Source organism: Lampetra planeri, unplaced genomic scaffold (genome assembly GCF_965212315.1).
Source record: "Lampetra planeri unplaced genomic scaffold, kcLamPlan1.2.h2 scaffold_255, whole genome shotgun sequence".
Classification (NCBI taxonomy): domain Eukaryota; kingdom Metazoa; phylum Chordata; class Hyperoartia; order Petromyzontiformes; family Petromyzontidae; genus Lampetra; species Lampetra planeri.
In genome coordinates, this window is record NW_027615083.1 from 35,312 (window position 1) to 58,468 (window position 23,157).

The following is a 23,157-nucleotide window of genomic DNA, read 5'->3' on the forward strand; positions in this document are numbered from 1 at the left end:
CTGGTACAAAAACTGACACCTTTGTACAAGGCATCATGTTTGCAATAACCACAACACAAGCAGTCAAAATGCAAACAAAAAGAAACAACTCTGATGATGATAATGATATGCACTGTCCTTGAAGTTGATTGGTCCACACCCGAGACAGCTTTGGTCTGCTGTGTTTCACCCGCATCTCCGATTATTAGCGCGGTTTGGCTTACGTACGGCGCGATAGAAGTTCGCACGTGCCGAACGAGCTTTGATGTTAATAATTAACATAATTTATGTCGACAGTAGCGTGACGTCACCGCTAAACGGTCGGAGCGTGCCAAAAATTAACATAACTTAGCATAATTTATGCAGACCACCCGCGTGATGTCATCGCTAGACGGCTCGAAGCGCGCTAATAATTAACATAATTAATGTAAATCATCGCGTGACGTCACCGCCGGACGGGTTGGAGTCTGCCGGATGATTAACATAACTTATCATACTCTTCTAGATTTGAAGCTTTCGTGACTGCAAGGATTCATACTCGTAGTTCTTTCGGTAAAGTCACTATGTAGGTAAAAAATTAAATTAAAATTAATAAAAATAAAACAATAAAAAAGAAAAATCATAAAAAAGAAAAATCGATTTTTTTTTATTGTTTTATTTTTATTAATTTTCGGTAAAGTCACGTAGGTAAAAAATGAAAAAAAAATTAATAAAAAGAAAACAATAAAAAAGAAAAATCATTAAAAAGAAAAATCGATATTTTTTTATTGTTTTATTTTTATTAATTTTAATTTCAATTTTTTACCTACGTGACTTTACCGAAAGAACTAACAGTATGAATCCTTGCAGTCACGAAAGCTTCAAATCTAGAAATAACTTATCATAATTTATGTCGACAATCGCGTGACGTCACCTCCAGACGGGTTGGAGGATGCTCACACTTAGCATAAATTATCATAATTTATGTCGACACTTGCGTGACGTCACCTCCAGACGGGTTGGAGGATGCTCACACTTAGCATAAATTATCATAATTTATGTCGACACTTGCGTGACGTCACCTCCAGACGGGTTGGAGGATGCTCACACTTAGCATAACTTAGCATAATTTATGTTTACAATCGCGTGACGTCACCACTAGACGGGTTGGAGGATGCTCACACTTAGCATAAATTATCATAATTTATGTCGACACTCGCGTGACGTCACCTCCAGACGGGTTGGAGGATGCTCACACTTAGCATAAATTATCATAATTTATGTCGACACTCGCGTGACGTCACCTCCAGACGGGTTGGAGGATGCTCACACTTAGCATAAATTATCATAATTTATGTCGACAATTGCGTGACGTCACCGCCAGACGGGTTGGAGGATGCGGACGATTAACATAAATTATCATAATTTATGTCGACAATTGCGTGACGTCACCTCCAGACGGGTTGGAGGATGCTCACACTTAGCATAAATTAGCATAATTTATGTCGACAATTGCGTGACGTCACCGCCAGACGGGTTGGAGGATGCGGACGATTAACATAAATTATCATAATTTATGTCGACAATCTGTGACGTCACCTCCAGACGGGTTGGAGGATGCTCACACTTAGCATAAATTAGCATAATTTATGTCGACAATCGCGTGACGTCACCTCCAGACGGGTTGGAGGATGCTCACACTTAGCATAAATTATCATAATTTATGTCGACAATTGCGTGACGTCACCGCCAGACGGGTTGGAGGATGCTCACACTTAGCATAACTTAACATAATTTATGTCGACAATTGCGTGACGTCACCGCCAGACGGGTTGGAGGATGCGGACGATTAACATAAATTATCATAATTTATGTCGACAATTGCGTGACGTCACCTCCAGACGGGTTGGAGGATGCTCACACTTAGCATAAATTAGCATAATTTATGTCGACAATTGCGTGACGTCACCGCCAGACGGGTTGGAGGATGCGGACGATTAACATAAATTATCATAATTTATGTCGACAATCTGTGACGTCACCTCCAGACGGGTTGGAGGATGCTCACACTTAGCATAATTAGCATAATTTATGTCGACAATCGCGTGACGTCACCTCCAGACGGGTTGGAGGACGCTCACACTTAGCATAAATTAGCATAATTTATGCGAAAGCGGCGGCGGCTGCTGCTTGCGCGCGGGCATCTGTGGGGACCGCAATAGTCGGTCGCATTCCACGCGGGGGCCCGCTTTGCAAAGAGAAAATAAATACATTTGGGCAAAATAGCAAAGTAACACACAAAAAAAAAGAACGCCGATCCACCTGCAGTTATTTTACAGCGACACAATAAAGCGCTAGCGTGTTGGTGGTGTTGGGTGGGGGGGACAACAAAAAAGCAAGTTTAAAGACATTTAATTCGCAATTGATTACAATCGGCTAAACGTCAACCGCCTCTGTGCCGTCAACTCCCGCGTCTAAGAATAACACTAAAGGTGAGCGGCGGCGGCGCACCGTCACGTTTGCTATTTTCTTGTAAATTCCCCCCCCCCCCATCTTAACCCGTCGCGCCTTTCTCTCGTCGGATTCCGATTCGGTACTCTTCACCGTTGCTCGGTATATTTTTTGTTATTTTTTTCCTGCCTAATTCGAGTTTGTATTTCCACGTCGCGAGAGGGGTTTTTGTGTGTGTTGTTAACGGGGGGGGGGGGTGGAGAGAGACCCGTAGCAGCCGCCGCCATCTTAAACCAGCGGATGCCGCACAGATTTCCCTCGGCCTGACTCTTCTTTTAAACGGTGAATTTCTAATCAAACCTCCCGTGTGGATCTATATCTATCCTTGTCGCGACTCGCGTCGGACATTCACGTCGTTAAAAAAAAAAGTAGCGAAAAAAATTAACCCCACGATTACGCCGACTCCCTCTCAACCCCGTGCCGGGCTCGGCGGGCGGGTGGGTGGGGGAGACCCCCCACGCGCGCAGGCAGCCGATTCAGGCGAGGGCCTAGGGCCCGTTTGCGGCCTGGTGTGATATTAATTTACAAAAAAAAGTGACGCATACCAAATTGATAAAGGTGCGATCGCCGCGCTATTAATTTTGCATCGTGCAACTAAAAACGCCGCGTGTGACGGAGCTATTGGGAAACGCGTGAAAACGGAGCTCGTTCAGATGCAGTTGTAATAAGTTGCAATTGTGTTCCTTTTAATTCATTAGCTGTTGTAGAGGGGGTGGGGGGGTGTCAAAATGGCGACTGCAGACAGTGACTTGAAATTAACGAGAAAACATTTTTTGTTTACATTTAAACGTCCCAACTCGTAACAACAACACTATTTGCGTACGAAGAGGCGCTAGGCGTTGACTTTATTGTAATCGCGGCTGTAAAATGACGCCGGTGGGGGGGGGGGTGGCGAGGCTGAGGCTGACTTAACCATCGGCCTTTGTCATTTTTCTCGTGCGCAAGTTAATCGAACGATTGATGCATTCGGCGTTGTTGTTGTTGTTGCTTGCTTGCTCCTGCTGCTGTTGTTGTTGTCTTCGCATTACGGTACCGCTGTCGCTTTCACGCGTGGTGCGTCGCCGTCAAAACGTCAACGCGATGTGGGATGAAACCCATGCAGTCACCCACCACGTTTCTCCCTCCATCCACATTTGCTGCTTTCGTTTCGTCTCGGCCGTCGATCTCTGTGCCGTGTGGTTAACATGCACAGCACCACCACCACTACCACCACCACCACCCCACCGGCTTTATCCACTGCTGGATGAGATTGGGGGTGGAGGAGAGATGGGGGGGTGGGGTGGGATTTTCTCCATCATCACGCCCGTATGTATGTCTCATGATGGTGGTGGTGGATGTTGTTGTAGGGAGGGGATCTTTAACCATACTTCACCGCGCCGGTCATTGCCTATTTAAACGAAGGCGCCTTGGTGCAAGTACGGAATGTGCGTGTGAGGCATGTTAGACTTCTTTCGCGCCGTACGTAGCCGGCGTGTGCGGGCGAAGGACGGCAAACGAAACGCAACCAAGCGGTTCTAAAGAAACGCGTTAAACACATTTAATAGAGGGAACAACGGTACCGTGTGTGTGTGTATATTTTGTACGTATCCATGTGCTGCTGTACACGAACGCAAACAAATGCCCGCTCATTTTCCGAGCTCGCAGAACGCATCCAGTGCGAGTGAGATTTGCACCACCACCACCACCACCCCTCCCCAACCAAACCTTTGTGTCACGCGGCCTCTTTGGCGCACCTAGCCTGGCACGACCGCTGTGTCCCAATGGGGTTGTGAGCATAGTGAGAGAGCGTGTGTCGCTTCTACCCCCCCCCTCCCTGAATTTCGTCGAAAGATACATCTGGTTGAGTCTAGGAGTGCTGAAATTAACGTTTATCTGGCGACAACCCTCCCGCTTTGGCACAAAATACCATTAACGCAAACGCGTTCGTCGAGAAATGCCCTTTAAAAAGAAGACAAATGTGACGTGTTCCATACCTGTCGACCCCTCATCAGTTGCCGTACCTTATTACAGACCAATTCAGACCTTATAGGTGGTCACCCTGTGCCCTCATGAATGTCAACGTTCATCCAATACACTACACTATACACTACGCTATACACTATACACTACACTATACACTCCACTTTACACTCCACTACACTATACACTCCACTATACACTCCACTACACACTCCACTACACACTACACTACACACTACACTATACACTACACTATACACTACACACTACACTATACACGACGCTATACACTCCACTTTACACTCCACTACACGATACATTACACACTACACTATTCACTACACACTACACTATACACTACTACACTATACACTACTACACTATACACCACACTATACACTACACTATACACTACACTACACTATACACTACACTATACACTAAGCTATACACTCCACTTTACACTCCACTACACACTACACTATACACTACACTATACACTACACTGTACACTACACTGTACACTACACTACTACATACTTGTCAACCCCTTATCAGTTGTCCTACCTTATTACAGACCAATTTAGACATTTTTGGCCACCCCGCGTGCCCATATAAACCTCACCGTTCATCCTACAAAGTCCCATCACAAGGGAGGACCTCAAACAAATTGACAAACGCATTTTTTTTGCCCGGATTGAAACGGCTGTACGCGCCGTTTGGGCCTGAAAAACTAAATTTCCCAGTTCAAGAATATGGCCTAAACCGCGTGTGGGTTGACAGGTATGCGTTTCGGACAAATGGCATCACTTAACAGCACTTTCCCCAAAGGTTTGCTCAGTCTATACAGAGGGGGGGAGGGGGGGGAATCTTTGTCTATACATACAATGTATATGCACATCGTGTGTGGAAATATCTATCAATGTATCTGCATATCAAATGTAGCTCGAGCATTTGATGGGGGAAAGGGCCCTTCTCAGCCTTTGCGTCATCACCCTCTGGTGTCCTCTTTATTTTGTGGCACCAGACGTTTTAATTGAACTAAACTACATATTTCGATTTAAAGCTTTCGTGACTGCAGGGATTCATCTTCTTGGTTCTTTCGGTAAAGTCACGTAGAATGGAAATAATAAAATAATACAAATAAAACAGAAGACAGAGTCAGACTCTGTCTTCTCGACAGACCTGCTCTCTACCTGAGGACGGCTGCTTGCGTTGTGGCCGAAACGTCGTGAGAATTATTTTTATTATTTTATTATTTCCATTCCACGTGACTTTACCGAAAGAACCAAGAAGATAAACTTTATATTTTTATTTCACTATGTAAGGCCCCACTGAGCAACGTAGCCTCTTTTTCAGAAGCGAGCTGGATATCACAAATGATAACTCAACGAAGTCGTTCATCATCATCATCACATGGGGATTTATAGCAGCAGGCAATTAATATTAATGCATAGAGGCCCATAGAGGCCCATAGAGACACAGAGGCGCATAGAGACCCATACAGATGCATAGAGACCCATACAGATACATCGAGACCCACACACTACATTTTAACTATTTTGATTTGCCAGGGAAGGCTCCACTGAGCAACGTAGCCTCTTGTTCAGAATCAACCTGGGTATCACAAATTATAGCTCAATAAAGTGTCTTTTTATCACGTGGAAATGTATCGCAAGCCAAATACGCGTGTTGTTGACTTTAAATGTGGAAGGAATAACCGGAGGACCCGGAGAAAGATCCACGCGACCACGGGGAGAACATGCAAACTCTACATATACAGCAGCAGGCGTCAGGGTCGAGATCGAACCCACGACCTCCTGTATACCAAGCGAGGTAGTTAACATCACCTAGCGACCGTGGCGAGATGTTAGCTACCTATGATATATTTCTCATTTTAACATCAGAATGTTTTTGATGAACTTGATGAGTTTGTTTGGTATTGCCTATAAAATAATTATTTTTAGAGGCACCACGTAATTTATTCTCCCTGAAAACTGCTATTTGCGCGACGGTCAAATTGGTATCCTTAATTTTCGTAGCTGGGATTTGGTGACATCGAGTGCAAAAACCAACCACATTTACACTGGAGAAGCCAATTGAAGAATGACTGTTGTCTACGAGACGATATAATTGCCTAATGCAAGACTGGGTAACCAACCTGCTAGTCTATGTGTCTGTGTTTGAATCTTATGGCGTAAAGCGAGTCTACGGGTCTCTGTGTGAGTTTACAGGTCTCTTGTCACCGGGCTGAAACCATCAACTTACTACGCGTGAGAATCCAGTTTAATCACATCTCTACGTGACGACATGGGTTTCGATGCAATGCTGTGGTTGTACCTATATAGTCGATGTGTCTGTGTTTGAATCTGTGGGTGAGAGTGAGTCTACAGCAGAGGTCGCAAACGGGTTTTGATTCCTTACCCGTACCCGGCCGCACCAGGGTCGCAAATGGGTACCCGTACCCGTACCCGGCCGGGTACGGGTAGCCGGTCCCTACCCGTACCCTACCCGAAATGAGTGACAAACGGTGACTCACCAGTGACTCACGGCCTACCCGTACCCGTACCCGGCCGCACCAGGGTCGCAAACGGCTACCCGTACCCGGCTGGGTACGGGTAGCCGGGTATCGGGTAGGGTACGGGTATCGGGTACCCGGTTGCGACCTCTGGTCTACGGGTCGCTGTGTGGCTGCCGCTGCCTTCCCGCTGGTTTGTGGTTCTTTGTCCACACTCTCTGTCATCCTCCTCTCTCTCCGAGTCGTCCTCTCTCTCCGAGTCGTCCTCTCTCTCTGCGTTGTCCTCTCTTCGAGAGCGAGCGGATGCTGTGCAGCGCTGCATCACATGTTGACTTGGTTGTGATTTTATGAACCCGGCAGGGATGATTGAACCCCCAAGAGGTTGGTTGCCTCCTGTGCGCGCGTGGATTTTGCGCCCGTCAATTATGCACATCGTCGTCATAGTTGTCATGATTTCCATGGTGAATAAAATAGGTACCACTCGCATCAGAGAAATGAAAGCCAGCTGCTGCTGCTGCTGCTGCTGCTGCTTCTCTTCTCCTTGATCTGTGATGGGTAACTTTGGCCCTGTCACAGGAACGTGGACAGCGCTGGATTATCCTCGAAGCAAAAGTAGCAGTAGCTACGGGCCCCGCACTTTCAAGGGCCCCGCGCTAAATGCTTTCAAGCTATCAATTCCTCTTCTTGGTTCTTTCGGTAAAGTCACGTAGAAGGGAAGTAATAAAATAACGTGACTTTACCGAAAGAACCAAGAAGATGAATCCCTGCAGTCACGAAAGCTTTAAATCTATTAATTCCTGTTCAACGATTCTGCACTTGCTCTATTACTATAGTACTATACCGCCTTCAACTTTTATGAACGACCGGGTGTTTAAGGTTAGCGATTAGTCGTATTATCTGGCTGTATAGCAAATGAAAAAATACAATTATTTTACTATGCAAGTAAAAAAGTGTTTTCATATTTGTGTGTTTTTTATTATTTAGGGCCCCTTTATAACATGTGCTACAGGCAGGCCCCGCACTCGCTTAATCCGGCACTGAATGCGGAATTGACCGTGTACACGCGTGCATTGTACGAGACGGCAAGCGGCACGTGCAGCTCAAGCGACTGCTGTTGCGTCTCTGTCTCTTCTCCCGTGCTTCTGCTGCTTTAACTGCTGCTTCCTCTACTCCTGCTTCACTTTACCTTCCCTGCCTCCGTTCCACTTCACCGCACGCCAGAGGTCGCAAACGGGTTTTGATTCCTTACCCGTACCCGGCCGCACCAGGGTCGCAAACGGCTACCCGTACCCGTGTTCCCTACCCGTACCCGTACCCGAAATGAGTGACAAACGGTGACTCACCAGTGACTCACGGCCTACCCGTACCCGTAACCGGCCGCACCAGGGTCGCAAACGGGTACCCGTACCCGGCCGGGTACGGGTAGCCGGGTATCGGGTAGGGTACGGGTATCGGGTACCCGGTTGCGACCTCTGCCGCACGCTTCGACCGCTTCACCTCCTGCTGCTCTTTCTCCCCCCCCCCCTCCGGCTTCCGCTGATGCCTCTCGTTTTTAAATCCTTTATATTAAGTTCGCTTGCTTGCTTAGGACCGTGCAAATCTTTCGGTCGTTTTTTAACCCACTTCCCGTGATCCAATCGAGCTGACATTTTCCACACAGACTCGTTGTGCGTGACAATTAATGTTCGTGAAAATTTTTTCCAAAATGTTACACTTTTTAGGACAAAAAATATTATATTTAATTACCAATTGCTTAATGGTGCAATGCAATCATCTGACCCATAGGTGGCCGCCATCTCAAGCCAGAGGACGAGAGGACTCTAGCCGCCACGCATATAAAGGATTTATAGTGAAAAACTTTGTTTTTGCTGGTTATACTTGTTGCTTTTCCGGCTGCCTCTGTTGTCGTTGCTTGTAGCTCGCTTCTTCTCAATCCTCCTGCTGCTGCTGCTGCTGCCATGCTCTCGTTACGCACGCGCAAAGTGCTTGCCGCAAACAAAGCACAATATCTTGTTGGTTCTGTCGGTAAAGTCGCGTAGAAGGGAAGTAATAAAATAATAAAAATAAAACATATAAAATAATTCTCACGACGTTTCGGCCACAACGCAAGCAGCCGTCCTCAGGTGAAGAGCAGGTCTGTGTTCTTCACCTGAGGACGGCTGCTCGCGTTGTGGCCGAAACGTCGTGAGAATTATTTTATTATGTTTTATTTTTATTATTTTATTACTTCCCTTCTACGTGACTTTACCGAAAGAACCAAGAAGATGAATCCCTGCAGTCACGAAAGCTTTAAATCGAAATTATTTAATTGGTTTATTTTTATTATTTTATTACTTCCCTTCTACGCGACTTTACCGAAAGAACCAAGAAGATGAATCCCTGCAGTCACGCAAGCTTTAAATCGAAAAGCACAATATCTTGCCGATCTCATCAAGGAATATAAACCATCGCTGTAACTACGTTTGAAGCTTTCGTGACTGCAAGGATTCAAACTCTTAGGTTTTTTTGGTAAAGTCACGTAGGTAAAACAATAAAATTAAAAGTTAATAAAAGTAATAGTGGAAATAAATTAATAAATCACGACGTTTCGGAAGCAACACAAGTCTCCGTCATCAGGTGGGACCGTCACAGCTAAAAAAAAAAACCTTGATGCAGTAATTTTAGCTGTGATGGTCCCACCTGATGACGGAGACTTGTGTTGCCTCCGAAACGTCGTGATTTATTAATTTATTTCCATTATTACTTTTATTAACTTTTAATTTTATTTTTTACCTACGTGACTTTACCGAAAAAACCTACGCGTACTGTAACTACGGTCATCCTCGCAGCGGATTTTGGCTCGCCGTCGAACAAAGACGGGTCACCGAATCGCGCGATTTCAGATGCGCTTCTTCGGCCGTCTGGAACGCTCTTCTTCCGATATTTGGAAGCCGCTGGAGCTACACATTTTAAAATACAAATAGAACATTCATTTATTTAGAACTCCTTTACGTGTTTAGTTTTGCGTTTCATTGTACTCCGATTCTTACGAAGGGACTGTGTGTTATCTTGCCGCGGTTCTTGCTGCTTCGCCCGAGCTTGGGAATTGATGTGCCCGTGGCAATTTTAACCTTGCAACAATCCACCTCGCCAACCGCCCTGATAACCGCCGCGGTTGGCAAAACCGCCAAGGCATTATGGGAAATGTAGGGGGTTAGGGCAAGCCACGGTCGCACTCGTCAAAAGCCGAACTAAATTGCCGGTTCCTTCACTAAGCACAAATAAAAACACAAGTGATGTTACAAAAAGCAGCGAGTGTTCAAATCGCCGAATTAACAACGATAACATCATGCGAGTTACCTTTAACTGCTGAGGATTGAAGTCCGCGGTGTGATGACGTTATTGATGAGGTGACGTGGGAGGAAGGAAGAGTGGTTCTGCCCACCCCCTACCTCCACCTGGTGGGGATAAGAGAGTGGTGGTGGGAGCTGCTGCTGCTACTGCTGCCCCTCCTGATGCTTCCCCTGCTTGCCGCCACTGCCGCCGCCACTTCACGCTTCCCGTTTGTCGCCGCGCAGGTTGGGGCCGCGTCCTGGGAGCGACGCCGTGAGCCACCCGTACTCAATGATCGCTCTGAGCCATGTCCGAGCGTGCGGGGCAGAGCGCAAAGGGAAAGGACGGCAAGACCAAGTACGCGTCGCTCAGCCTCTATAACACCTACAAGGGCAAGAGCATCGAGACCCACAAGACTACCAGTACGTTGGGTGGGGAGTGGGGGGGGCGCACATGGGGACACGCACGGGGAGACACGGGTAAAGTGCGGCGAGACACGGGGAGATACGGCGAGACACGGCGAAACACGGGGAGACACGGCGAAACACGGCGAAACACGGGGAGACACGGGGAGACACGGGGAGACACGGGGAGACACGGGGAATGTGTGGGGAATGTGTGGGGAGACGTGGAGACATGTGGGTAGAGATGCAGGGAGACACGGGCAATGTGTGGGGAGACACGGGCAACTTGTGGGGAGACATGGTGACATGCGGTGAGACACGGAGAGACATGGCAAACGTGTGGGGAGTCATAGGGACATCCGGGGAGACACGGGGAGACATGAGGAACGTGTGGGGAGCCGTGGGGACATTCGGGGAGACACGGGGAGACACGGCGAACGTGGGGAGACACGAGGTATACGCAGAGAGACACGGGAAGACAAGGGGGGACACACGGGGAGACATGGGGGACATACAGGGGAGACACGGAGAGACATGGCAAACGTGTGGGGAGTCATAGGGACATCCGGGGAGACACTGGGAGACATGAGGAACGTGTGGGGAGCCGTGGGGACATTCGGGGAGACACGGGGAGATACGGCGAACGTGGGGAGACACGAGGTATACACAGAGAGACACGGGAAGACAAGGGGGGAGACACGGGGAGACATGGGGGACATACAGGGGAGACACGGGGAGATACGGCGAACGTGGGGAGACACGAGGTATACACAGAGAGACACGGGAAGACAAGGGGGGGGAGACACGGCCAGACGAGGGACACACACGGGCAGACCAACCTGGTTTTGTGCGAGTCGCAGGACCAGAGACGTCTCCACCACCAGAGGCCCACTGTGCCCCGCCACGTAGCTCTGTTTCAGAAGCGGCTCGGCCACCACCAATGATAGCTCAAGGAAGTGAGTGGCTCATCATCACAGTGTGGAAATTTATAGGAGCAGCAGCAGTTGGAGCCAAATACTCTAAAACCATTAGTCTTAGGTTTTTTCGGTAAAGTCACGTAGGTAAAAAATAAAATTAAAAGTTAATAAAAGTAATAATGTAAAAAAAATTGATAATCTAGTATTTTATTTTATTTCCATTATTACTTTTAAAATATTTTATTTCCATTATTACTTTTAAAATAAAATAATAATTTATTATTATTTTATTTTATTTCCATTATTACTTTTATTAACTTTTAATTTTACAAAATAATTATTAATTATTATTTTATATTATTTCCATTATTACTTTTATTAACTTTTAATTTTACCTACGTGACTTTAAAATAAAATAATTATAACTTTTAATTTTATTTTTACCATCGTGACTTTAAAATAAAATAAATATAATTTATTATTTTATTTATTTCCATTATTACTTTTATTAACTTTTAATTTTTACCTACGTGACTTTACCGAAAAAACCTAAGAGCACGAATCCTTGCAGTCACAAAAGCTTCAAATCTAGAATCTAAAACCATCGGTTCTCAACCGGGGGTACGCAGACTCCTGGGGGTGTACGTGGCAATGTCCCAGAGGGTACGCGAGTGTGATGTATAAATGTGTGAAATGATGCACACGCGAGTCCATTGGTGAATTATCGTGTATGAATTTGCCAAGATAAGGTAACTATGATAACAAATCCACGTGGTTACTGAGAATGATATGAAAGACCTTTCTAAACTCACTGATCTTAAACAATGCGGGTTTACAAGGGTAACCGGCAAGCGCGAACAGATGACATCACATGCTTTGTTGATTATTTTTTGCGTGAAGTTACATAGCTAGTTAGAGGATACCTGACAAAATGGACAATCGGGTAAAAAAAAAAATCGATTTTCTCATAATTAATGCATTCATTTTTCGGAACTCCTGTTGGCTCAATGCAAATTCAACAAGGGGGGGGTGGGTGAGAATATCAATTTACATTTATATGCGAGTTGCCATACACTGATGTCTCAAGGCCCCTTTGTAAGAATAATTGTTGGGGAAAGGCTAGGAGAGACAGAAGCTGTTCTTCACATGAGGACGGTTGCTTGCGTTGTGGCCGAAACGTCGCGAGAATTATTTAATTGAAAGAACCAAGAAGATGAATCCCTGCAGTCACGAAAGCTTTAAATCGAAATTATTTAATAGGTTTATTTTTATTATTTTATTATTTCCATTCTACGTGACTTTACCGAAAGAACCAAGAAGATGAATCCCTGCAGTCACGAAAGCTTTACATCGAAGAATAAACGGACTTAAGAGGACGTGTTTTTAAGGCGAGGCTTAAAAGTATCCACGTTGTCGGATCAACGAATTTCCAGCGGTAGGGAATTCCACAACCGTGGCACAGACGCAGGAAGTGACCCGCTCACACCCCAGGAACGCAGCCGGGATCGAGGTACGCAAAGAAGTCTGTAGATCTTAACGACCTTCAGGGAGGTTGTACGGATGCATTAACTCGCGAATATATGGTGTTGGTGCCAGTCCATGCAAGGTCTTTAAAAAACACATTCCTGCTGCGGAGGGAGCTGGTAGGAACGTTGGGTTGCTCGGTCAATGGCCTGCAGGGTCAACGGCGGCGTGGTGTATTCCGCAAATATGCCCGACTGTGAGGGCGGGCACAAGCCGGCGTGAGTAGGTGAAACGTTGAGTTTTATAAGGGCACCACGGGGTGACCAGCTCCTCCCCACCCAGCCCCTCCCCTCCCACCCCCAGCCCCACCCTCCCCACCCTCCCCCCCCAGCCCCTCCCCACCCTCCCCTCCCACCCTCCCCTCCCCACCCAGCCCCTCCCCACCATCCCCCCCCACCTAGCCCCACCCTCCCCACCCAGCCCCTCCCCACCCTCCCCTCCCTGCCCGACGGACACAATAATCCCCTCTCGGCTGGTGTAACCAGGAGGTTCCTACCGGTACTAGTTAGAAGGCTCTAGAACTCTACACGTTTCAAGACAATGAAGCCAGTGTCATGATAACAGAACCCGGAGAAATGTCACGCAACCGGGGGGGGTTCGGGTGATCACCCCTATAACTGCCGCGTTCTGAACAATTTGTAACCTACCAGGGACTGCTGCTCTGAACGCACGCCGGTTCTCAGTGCGGAGGAGGGATAAGCCTGCGGCCCGGTGCGTCGAGGCGTGAAAACCAAAAAGCAAAAAAAAATAATCAAAATCCTTCGGGCCGGTTAAATTTCGATTTAAAGCTTTCGTGACTGCAGGGATTCATCTTCTTGGTTCTTTCGGTAAAGTCACGTAGAATGGAAACAATAAAAATAATAAAATAAAACATAAAACCTAACATAAAAACGTCGTGAGAATTATTTTATTACGTTTTATTTTATTATTTTTATTGTTTCCATTCTACGTGACTTTACCGAAAGAACCAAGAAGATGATCCTTCGGTTTAAAGCTTTCGTGACTGCAGGGATTCATCTTCTTGGTTCTTTCAGTAAAGTCACGTAGTATGGAAACAATAAAAATAATAAAATAAAACATAAAACATAAAAAACGTCGTGAGAATTATTTTATTACGTTTTATTTTATTACTTTTATTGTTTCCATTCTACGCGGTGACTTTACCGAAAGAACCAAGGAGATGATCCTTCGGCCCGTGAACCGGAAATGCAATTGTTATTTGCCCCGGAGAAATCTTGTGAGCTGTGAAGCTCTTTTGAACCAACTGGCAAACCCGACTGCGAGCTCGACCCCGACTAACCGGGGATGCTCGTGTGCCGATGGCGGTGATGGTGATGCAGTCGCTACGAGACATGGCCTGCAGAGCCTGGGGAAGGTGGCCACGGCGAGGCGCATGCCGCCACCTGCCAACCTGCCGAGCCTGAAGGCAGAGAACAAAGGCAACGACCCCAACGTGACGCTGGTGCCCAAGGACGGATCGGGATGGGCGAGCAAGCAGGAGCCTCGCGACGACAAGACGTGCGTGCCCGATCGCTCACCCCCACTCGCTCGCTCACCCACTTGCTCGCTCGCTCGCTTATCCACTCGCTCGCTCACCCACTCGCTCACCCGCTTAGTTCGCTCGCTCACCCACTCGCTCACTCACTCGCTCACCCACTCGCTCATTCGCTCAGTTCGCTCGCCCGCCCACTCGCTCGCCCACTCGTTCGCTCACCCACTCGCTCGCTCACCCACTCACTCGCTCACCCACTCACTCGCTCACCCACTCGCTCATCGACTCACTCGCTCGCTCACCCACTCACTTGCTCACCCACTCAGTTTGCTCACTCACCCACTCGCTCATCCACTCGCTCCCTCACCCACTCGCTCGCTCACCCACTCGCTCACCCACTCAGTTTGCTCGCTCACCCACTCGCTCATCCACTCACTCCCTCACCCACTCGCTCGCTCACCCACTCACTCATCCGCTCAGTTCACTCGCCCTCCCACTCGCTCGCCCACTCGTTCACTCACTCGCCGACTCGCCCGCCCGCTCGTTCACTTGCCTGCTCACTCGTTCGCCCACTTGCCCACTCACTCACCCGCTCGCCTACTCGCTCGCCCACTCACCCACTCGCTCATCCCGTTACTCGCTTGCTCGATCACTCACCGATATCACTCGCTCACCAACTTGCTCGCCCACCCGTTCAGTTGCACGCTCACCTGCTCACGCGTTAAACTGCTCACTCGCTCGCACGCTCAGTCACTCGCCCACCCACTCGCCCACCCACTCGCTCTCTTACTCGCTCACTCGAATTGCTCACTGGCACACTCACACTCTGCTGCGCCCAAGTGCCAACCACTACGCCACTGCTCCCCACTTGTGCACGCACACACACGCACACACACTTATGTCCATTTTGTGGGTTGCGTGTGTGTATATCTCCGTGTGTGTGTATCTATATCTACGTGTGTGTCTATATCTGTGTGTGTGTGTTTTTGGGGAGCGGTCGTGTAACGGTTAGCGCTACGCTGCGCTATGAACCCCGTGACCTGAGTTCGATTCCCGCTCACGGCCAACACCAGTGACGATTATCTGAACCGGTCCTGGGCCTCGCCTAGATCGACTCGGCCTCATACGAGTACCTGGCGCTGTGTGTGGTAAACATCTCCACGGTGGAGACAAAGGCGGCCGGGCGTGGTGCTGGCCACCCATCCCCTCGGTGTGCCGTTCCGGGCTTGGTAGGCGATGCTGCTCGCTTAGAGCACTGGTGAGGCTCGACGGGGGAACGTTTTTGTCGTCGTCGTTGTTGTTGTTTGTGTCTGCGCGTGTCGCCGTTCGTGTTGACAGGCCTCGGGCGCCGCCTCCACTGCAGCCAGAGTCGCTGCCGCCGCCGGCTACGCCGAGCTGCGCCGTCTCCTCCGCCCCCTCGCCCCCCTCGGCCAACGCCAGCGCCACCACAACTACCACCACCACCACCACAGAGGTGAGGGCACACACACAACAACAACAACAACCGCCATTCGCCACTAAGTGGCGGTGACGTCACCACGACGCTTGTGCCAGGCACACACACGCGCGCACGTACATACGTGTACACGCACACGCGCACGTACATACGTGTGCACGCGCGCATGTACATGGACCGTCCTCGTGGTCCGTGGAATTGTAACCTCCCCCACCCGCCCAGCGGGTCGCAATGCCGCCAATGACGACGCCGATTGTATTGCCGAGCGCCGCTCATCACCTCCCGTCCAGCGGCAATGTCCAGTGCCACCGGGGCCATTTCCTAGATAAGTCGGCTGTATCCCAGCTCTGGTTTTTCTTATTACCGTCATAATTTGACCATCGCCCCGTAGACGACCGCGCGACGATCGCTGCCGGTAATTTGCGAGCTGCTACATCGCGCCAATCGCAAGCCGGCTTCTCCCGCGGGTGCTGAAGTTGCCGTGGGTTATCGCGTTTGTCCGGCGTGACGCCCCCTCTCCCCAGCCCCCGCCCACCCCGGCGCTCCCCCCCCCCCCCTCTGACTCTGTCCGGGGTTCGTGTGTTTCTTTGCTCGTGTTTGGGTGGCAGAGTGCGACCTGCAAGACGAATGTCACCTCCTGGGCTCCACCTGCTCCCAGGGGCACCAAGGTTCACGTAGAAGGTGAGTGGCCCACATCTGTGGGGTTTGACTCCCTGGTCTGGGTGCGGATGGTGGTGGCGGCGATGGGTGCGTTGTGGCGGTGGTGGTGCTGGTGGCGGTGGATGTGGTGGTGGTGCTGGTGGCGGTGGATGTGGTGGTGGTGCTGGCGGTGGTGGTGCTGGCGGTGGTGGTGCTGGCGGTGGTGGTGCTGGCGGTGGTGGTGCTGGCGGTGGTGGTGCTGGCGGTGGTGGTGCTGGTGGTGGTGCTGGTGGTGCTGGTGGTGGTGCTGGTGGTGGTGCTGGCGGTGCTGGCGGTGCTGGCGGTGCTGGCGGTGGTGGTGGTGCTGGTGGTGCTGGTGGTGGTGGTGGTGGTGCTGGTGGTGGTGCTGGCGGTGGTGGTGCTGGTGGTGCTGCTGGTGGTGGTGCTGGTGGTGGTGGTGGTGGTGCTGCTGGTGGTGGTGGTGGTGGTGGTGGTGGTGCTGCTGCTGCTGCTGGTGGTGGTGGTGCTGGTGGTGGTGCTGCTGGTGGTGGTGCTGGTGGTGGTGGTGCTGGTGGTGGTGCTGGTGGTGGTGCTGGTGGTGGTGCTGGTGGTGGTGCTGGTGGTGCTGGTGGTGGTGGTGGTGCTGGTGGTGCTGGTGGTGGTGCTGCTGGTGGTGGTGGTGGTGGTGGTGCTGGAGGTGGTGCTGGCGGTGGTGGTGCTGGCGGTGGTGGTGCTGGCGGTGGTGCTGGCGGTGGTGCTGGCGGTGGTGCTGGTGGTGGTGGGGGCGGTGGTGGCTAAGCTGCTCCTGCAGCTGCTGCTGCACATGGCTGCGTTCTTTTCCTGGTGCTCAGTTTAATCCCACGTGAATGATAGCGTAGCCAGTTACCCAGCTATGCTTTTGGTGGAAACGAGGAGCAGGGGGCGGATAGGGCGGCAAGATGTCGAGGGGTGGCCTTGCCAAAGTACAGTGATCCCTCGTTGATCGCGGTTAATGGGGACCGGAACCCCGTCGCGATAGGTGAAAATCCGCGAAGTGGGATTGGCCCCCCTAGGAATTTCCGTATATGTGTGTGTGGCTACCAGAATGTTTAAAATATGTATATTTATACTTTATATTTTACTTAAATCTATTTAATTATAAAACCTTAATATTATACATTCACTCTCTCTCTCTCTCATACGATACGTATTATGGTGTTCTACACTCACCAATGACAGTAGTATCTTGAGACTTGACTCCAGTAATGACGACGACGACGATGACAATGACGATGACAATGACGATGACAATGACGACGATGACAGACCTGTGCAGTTCGATGAATGTGATGATGAATGATGATGATGATGGTGTTACTGCACAGGTATAATGAGGCCTTTAAATCAGTTCGAAAAATCCGCGATGCACTGAGGCCGCGAAAGTTGAACCGCGAAGTGGCGAGGGATTACTGTACCACGATCGGGATTTTTGCCAGTGCAGCTGCCGTGCTTTGGCATGCGTTGCCTTTGCGATCAAGACATTCGGAGTGGTGAGCGCTGTTTAAGTCTCGTCTTGAAAACTCGCCTACTTACATTGACTCTCTGTTGTATTACATTACATTTCTAAATATACTAGATTTGTGTTGCTATTTCATTTATACCTGATGATGATTGCTTGTGTTGCAATCGAAACGTCGTATGCTAGTATTTAATTTGTTATTTTGTCTTTATACGTGACTTTACCGAAAGAACCAAAGGGTAATTCCTGCAGTCACGATAGCTCCAAATTAAGTTTCATATTTGGAGTTTGTGTGTCTCTCTTCCCGTGGTCGCGTGGATTTTTTTCCTCCGCGTTTAGAAAACGTGCGTTGAGGATTATTTCGATTAATTTTGTGCTAGAAATGTCCAAGCGATGGACCAATTTGTTACTGGGCTACCATTTGTGGTAGCCAAGTCACTTTTTAAACAATACGTTCATATCTTCTTGGTTCTTTAGGTAAAGTCACGTAGAAGGGAAATAATAAAAGAATAAAAATCAAACATAATAAAATAAAGAACCAAGAAGATGAATCCCTGCAGTCACGAAAGCTTTAAATCGAAATGCGTTAATACCTCAAGCCTTTGCCTGGTAGGATGGGGTTAGTTTAGTTTCGCTATGTACTTTAGCTGATTGAAATTTCGATTTAAAGCTTTCGTGACTGCAGGGATTCATCTTCTTGGTTCTTTCGGTAAAGTCACGTAGAAGGGAAGTAATAAAATAATAAAAATAAAACATAATAGAATAATTCTCACGACGTTTCGGCCACAACGCAAGCAGCCGTCCTCAGGTGAAACCAGCTCCTTCTGCCCCCTGAATGAAACAGCACACGTGCTTGGAGCATATATATATATATGCATATATATATATGCTTGGAGCATATATATATGCATATATATATGCATATATATATGCTCCAAGCACGTGTGCTGTTTCATTCAGACGCTGTCGCCTCGACAGACCTGGTTTCACCTGAGGACGGCTGCTTGAGTTGTGGCCGAAACGTCGTGAGAATTATTTCATTATGTTTTATTTTTATTATTTTGCTGGTTTGTTTACCTTTGTACGACTATCGTGTTTTTTTGTACTGTTTGTTGTAACGTTGTTACCCCGTGCCCCGACTGGACATCTGCGCTAAAGAGCTTCATAGCTCATCGGATTCCTCCTGCAGTGCAAATCAATCTTCCGATTCGGTCCGTTTACACCGCAGGTTCTGTGTTTATTTCCTTGCTTGCCATTCACGGCGGTGGCGCATGAAGATCGGTGATAAGCGCCACTTTCCAAATGTAAATTACGATTGTTGGCGACGGGGATGGTGTTGCGGTGGTGGGGATAGTTATTTTCGACGTAACGATTGTGGCGCTTGGGGGGATGGTAGCGATTATGACGACGGTGGTGGTGGTGGTGGTGGTGGTCAGGTTCGTGTTATTGTTCTTGGTGATGTTTATGGCCCTGGTACTCGAACCCATCGCAACAACATCATCATCATCCTCCTCCTCACAACCACCATGTCCTTGTCCACGCTGGCTGTCTACCCTGCAGGTTCTGATAATCTCCTGGCTTTCCACACTCGGTCGCTCATTGGTGGGATCTACGGATACAACGCGCGTCACTTGACAAACGATAATTATTATGATTGCGAGGCCTCCCCCCTCCATCCCGCCACTGTGTGTGTGACCTCTCCTCCTTCTGCCCCCTTGCCCGTCCCCCTCCCACCTTGCCCCCACCACAGTAGTGGCTGCTCCGAGCCAGCGCTCGCGGCTGTCTCAGCAGGAGTTCCCCAGTCTGCAGGCGGCCGGGGAGCAGCAGCAACAACAGCAGCAACAGCAGCAACAGCAGCAGCAGCAGCAGCAACAGCAGCAGCAGCAGCAGGCGGAGCAACGCGGGGATGCTGTCCACGACGGTGCCGTGCCAGCGTACGGACCCGGTCCCAGCCTGCGCCCACAGAGTGAGTGGGGGTCCATGATGCCTTGCCCCAACAGGCTGTTGAAGGCTATATGGAGGATCTTTGTCTGTGGGGAGGCTCAGGCGGCCGGGAATGGTGCTGAACGATGGCACCTACACCGGCGATGATGCTGATGATGATGACGATAGTACGTACAGTGATAATGCTGATGATGATCGTGACGATGGCACCTACACCGATGATGGTACCTACACCGATGATGATGATGGCGATGGCACCTACACCGATGATGCTGATGATGATCATGACGATGGCACCTACACCGACAATGGTACCTACACTGATGATGATCATGACGATGGCACCTACACTGATGATGATGATGGTGATGATGGCACCTACACTGATGATGATGATCATGACGAAGGCACCTACACCGACGATGGTACCTACACCGATGATGATGATGATGGCACCTACACCGACGATGATGATGATCATGACGATGGTACCTACACCGATGATGATGATGATCATGACGATGGCACCTACACCGATGATGATGATGATCATAACGATGGCACCTACACCGATGATGATGATGATCATGACGATGGCACCTACACCGACGATGGTACCTACACCGATGATGATGATGATCATGACGATGGCACCTACACCGACGATGGATGACGATGGTACCGATTTACACCATTGGAACCTCATTTGCCAGTAAAAAATATGCTAATAGTTTTTTCACCCTTTTATCTGGCAATAAAACTGACACCTTTTTTACGAGGAGTCATGCAAACATGACTCCAGATAATAGGGTAAAAAAACAATTATCGATGGTACCGATGTCGATGGATGACGATGGCACCCACACCGATGTGGCAATATCTCCTTTCCCCCCCCCCCCGTCACAGACGTGGCAAGCTGGCGGGAGGGCGGAGGGCGCATCGCAAGCGCAGCTGCAGCGTCGGCTGGAGGAAACGCGGCGGCGGCGGCATCATCATCATCGTCGGCATCGGCAGCCGGCGCCGGCTCGACGGGGTCCGTAGGCGCTGGCGTCCCCCCTGGCGCCAGCCTCGGCGACCCCGAGCCCCCCAGAGGCGCAAACGGCGTCGGCCCCCGAGGGGGAGGGGTGCTGGGGGGGGTGGGGGTGGGGGGGGCGCCGGCGCACGAGACGAGCAGCCCGGGACTGCTGGCGACGCCGCAGATGATGGCGCCCGGTTCCTCCTCCTCCTCCTCAGCTGCTGCTGCTGGCGCCGTCGGCAATGCGTTCTCGCCGGCGCCCTTCCGTGGCCCGGGGGGGCCTCCTTTTGTAAGCGTGGCGACATCGTGTGCGGGTCGTGGGATTGCGCGGCGTTGCGGTTGTTGTGGTTAGGGGTTGTGGTTGTTGTGCGGCTGTTGTTGTTGTTGACGGGTGGAGAACAAACACACCCCTTCTTAGAGCGCCCGCTAGCGGAGGCCCTTTGGCCGGCGTTTGCGTGAGCGAGCAGAGCGATTGCAGGGCTGCACCCTCGCCGTTTGAACCGAGAAGCGGCGAGTCCCGTTGCGCCCTTTGTACGTTGGCACGTGCCTAAAATTCCACAGCTATCACCGGTTCACCACCACAAATTAAACCGTGCTTTGTATTTTCGTCCCCGTTTTCCCCTGACCCCCCCCCACCACCACCACCCCCCCCCGCTCCCCCTCCTTACCACAGATGGGGTACCCCTCGGGGTCTCTGCGAGGGATGACATTCGCCCCGGCTTTTGGTCCCACGAAATTTCGCTTCCCGTTCACGCCGGCTGAGGCGGCCAAGTGAGTGTGCCGAGCCCGCCGCGTCCACCCTGCGCCCGATCCCATTGACGCTCCTTCACGCTCATCGCCACCCCTCCACTGGAATCAACTCCCCCTGTACATTGGGCAACACTCCACTACAGACTCAACACTGCCCGTACACTCAGCACTGCACCACAGACTCAACACTGCCCATAGACTCAACACTGATCATAGACTCAACACTGCACCATAGACTCAACACTGCCCATAAACTCAACACTGCACCATAGACTCAACATTGCCCATAGACTCAACACTGCACCATAGACTCAACACTGCCCATAAACTCAACACTGCACCATAGACTCAACACTGCCCCGTAGACTCAACACTGCCCATAGACTCGGCACTGCCCGTAGACTCTGCACTGCCCATAGACTCAACACTGCCCCATAGACTCTGCACTGCCCATAGACTCAACACTGCAGCATAGACTCAACACTGCCCATAGACTCGGCACTGCCCGTAGACTCTGCACTGCCCATAGACTCAACACTGCCCCATAGACTCTGCACTGCCCATAGACTCAACACTGCCCGTAGACTCAACACTGCACCATAGACTCAGCACTGCCCATAGACTCAACACTGCCCATAGACTCAACACTGCACCATAGACTCAGCACTGCCCATAGACTCAACACTGCACCATAGACTCAACACTCCACCACAGACTCAACACTGCCCATAGACTCAACACTGCCCGTAGACTCAACACTGCCCATAGACTCAGCACTGCTCATAGACTCAACACTGCCCATAGACTCAACACTGCCCATAGACTCAACACTGCCTATAGACTCAGCACTGCTCATAGACTCAACACTGCCCATAGACTCAACACTGCCCATATACTCAACACTGCCCATAGACTCAACACTGCCCGTAGACTCAACACTGCCCATAGACTCAGCACTGCCCATAGACTCAGCACTGCTCATAGACTCAACACTGCCCATAGACTCAACACTGCAGCATAGACTCAACACTGGACCATGGACTCAACACTGCAGCATAGACTCAACACTGCACCATAGACTCAACACTGCAGCATAGACTCAACACTGCACCATAGACTCAACACTGCAGCATAGACTCAACACTGCAGCATAGACTCAACACTGCACCATAGACTCAACACTGCAGCATAGACTCAACACTGCCCATAGACTCAACACTGCAGCATAGACTCAACACTGCCCATACACTCAACACTGCT

The 23,157-nt window shown here is 49.8% G+C and overlaps 1 protein-coding gene across 1 annotated transcript in view; it reads left to right on the forward strand.

Moving 5' to 3' along the window:
* The first annotated feature begins 2,114 nt into the window (after positions 1 to 2,114).
* LOC144740651 (uncharacterized) overlaps positions 2,115 to 23,157 on the forward strand; it is a 61,032-nt gene continuing 39,989 nt past the window's right edge. The window contains 8 exon segments of the mRNA XM_078623447.1: positions 2,115 to 2,450; positions 10,504 to 10,680; positions 14,444 to 14,621; positions 15,934 to 16,069; positions 16,660 to 16,732; positions 19,939 to 20,154; positions 21,039 to 21,436; positions 21,821 to 21,918. Of these exon segments, the coding sequence (XP_078479573.1) occupies positions 10,566 to 10,680; positions 14,444 to 14,621; positions 15,934 to 16,069; positions 16,660 to 16,732; positions 19,939 to 20,154; positions 21,039 to 21,436; positions 21,821 to 21,918 (1,214 nt within the window). The 5' untranslated portion in view covers positions 2,115 to 2,450; positions 10,504 to 10,565.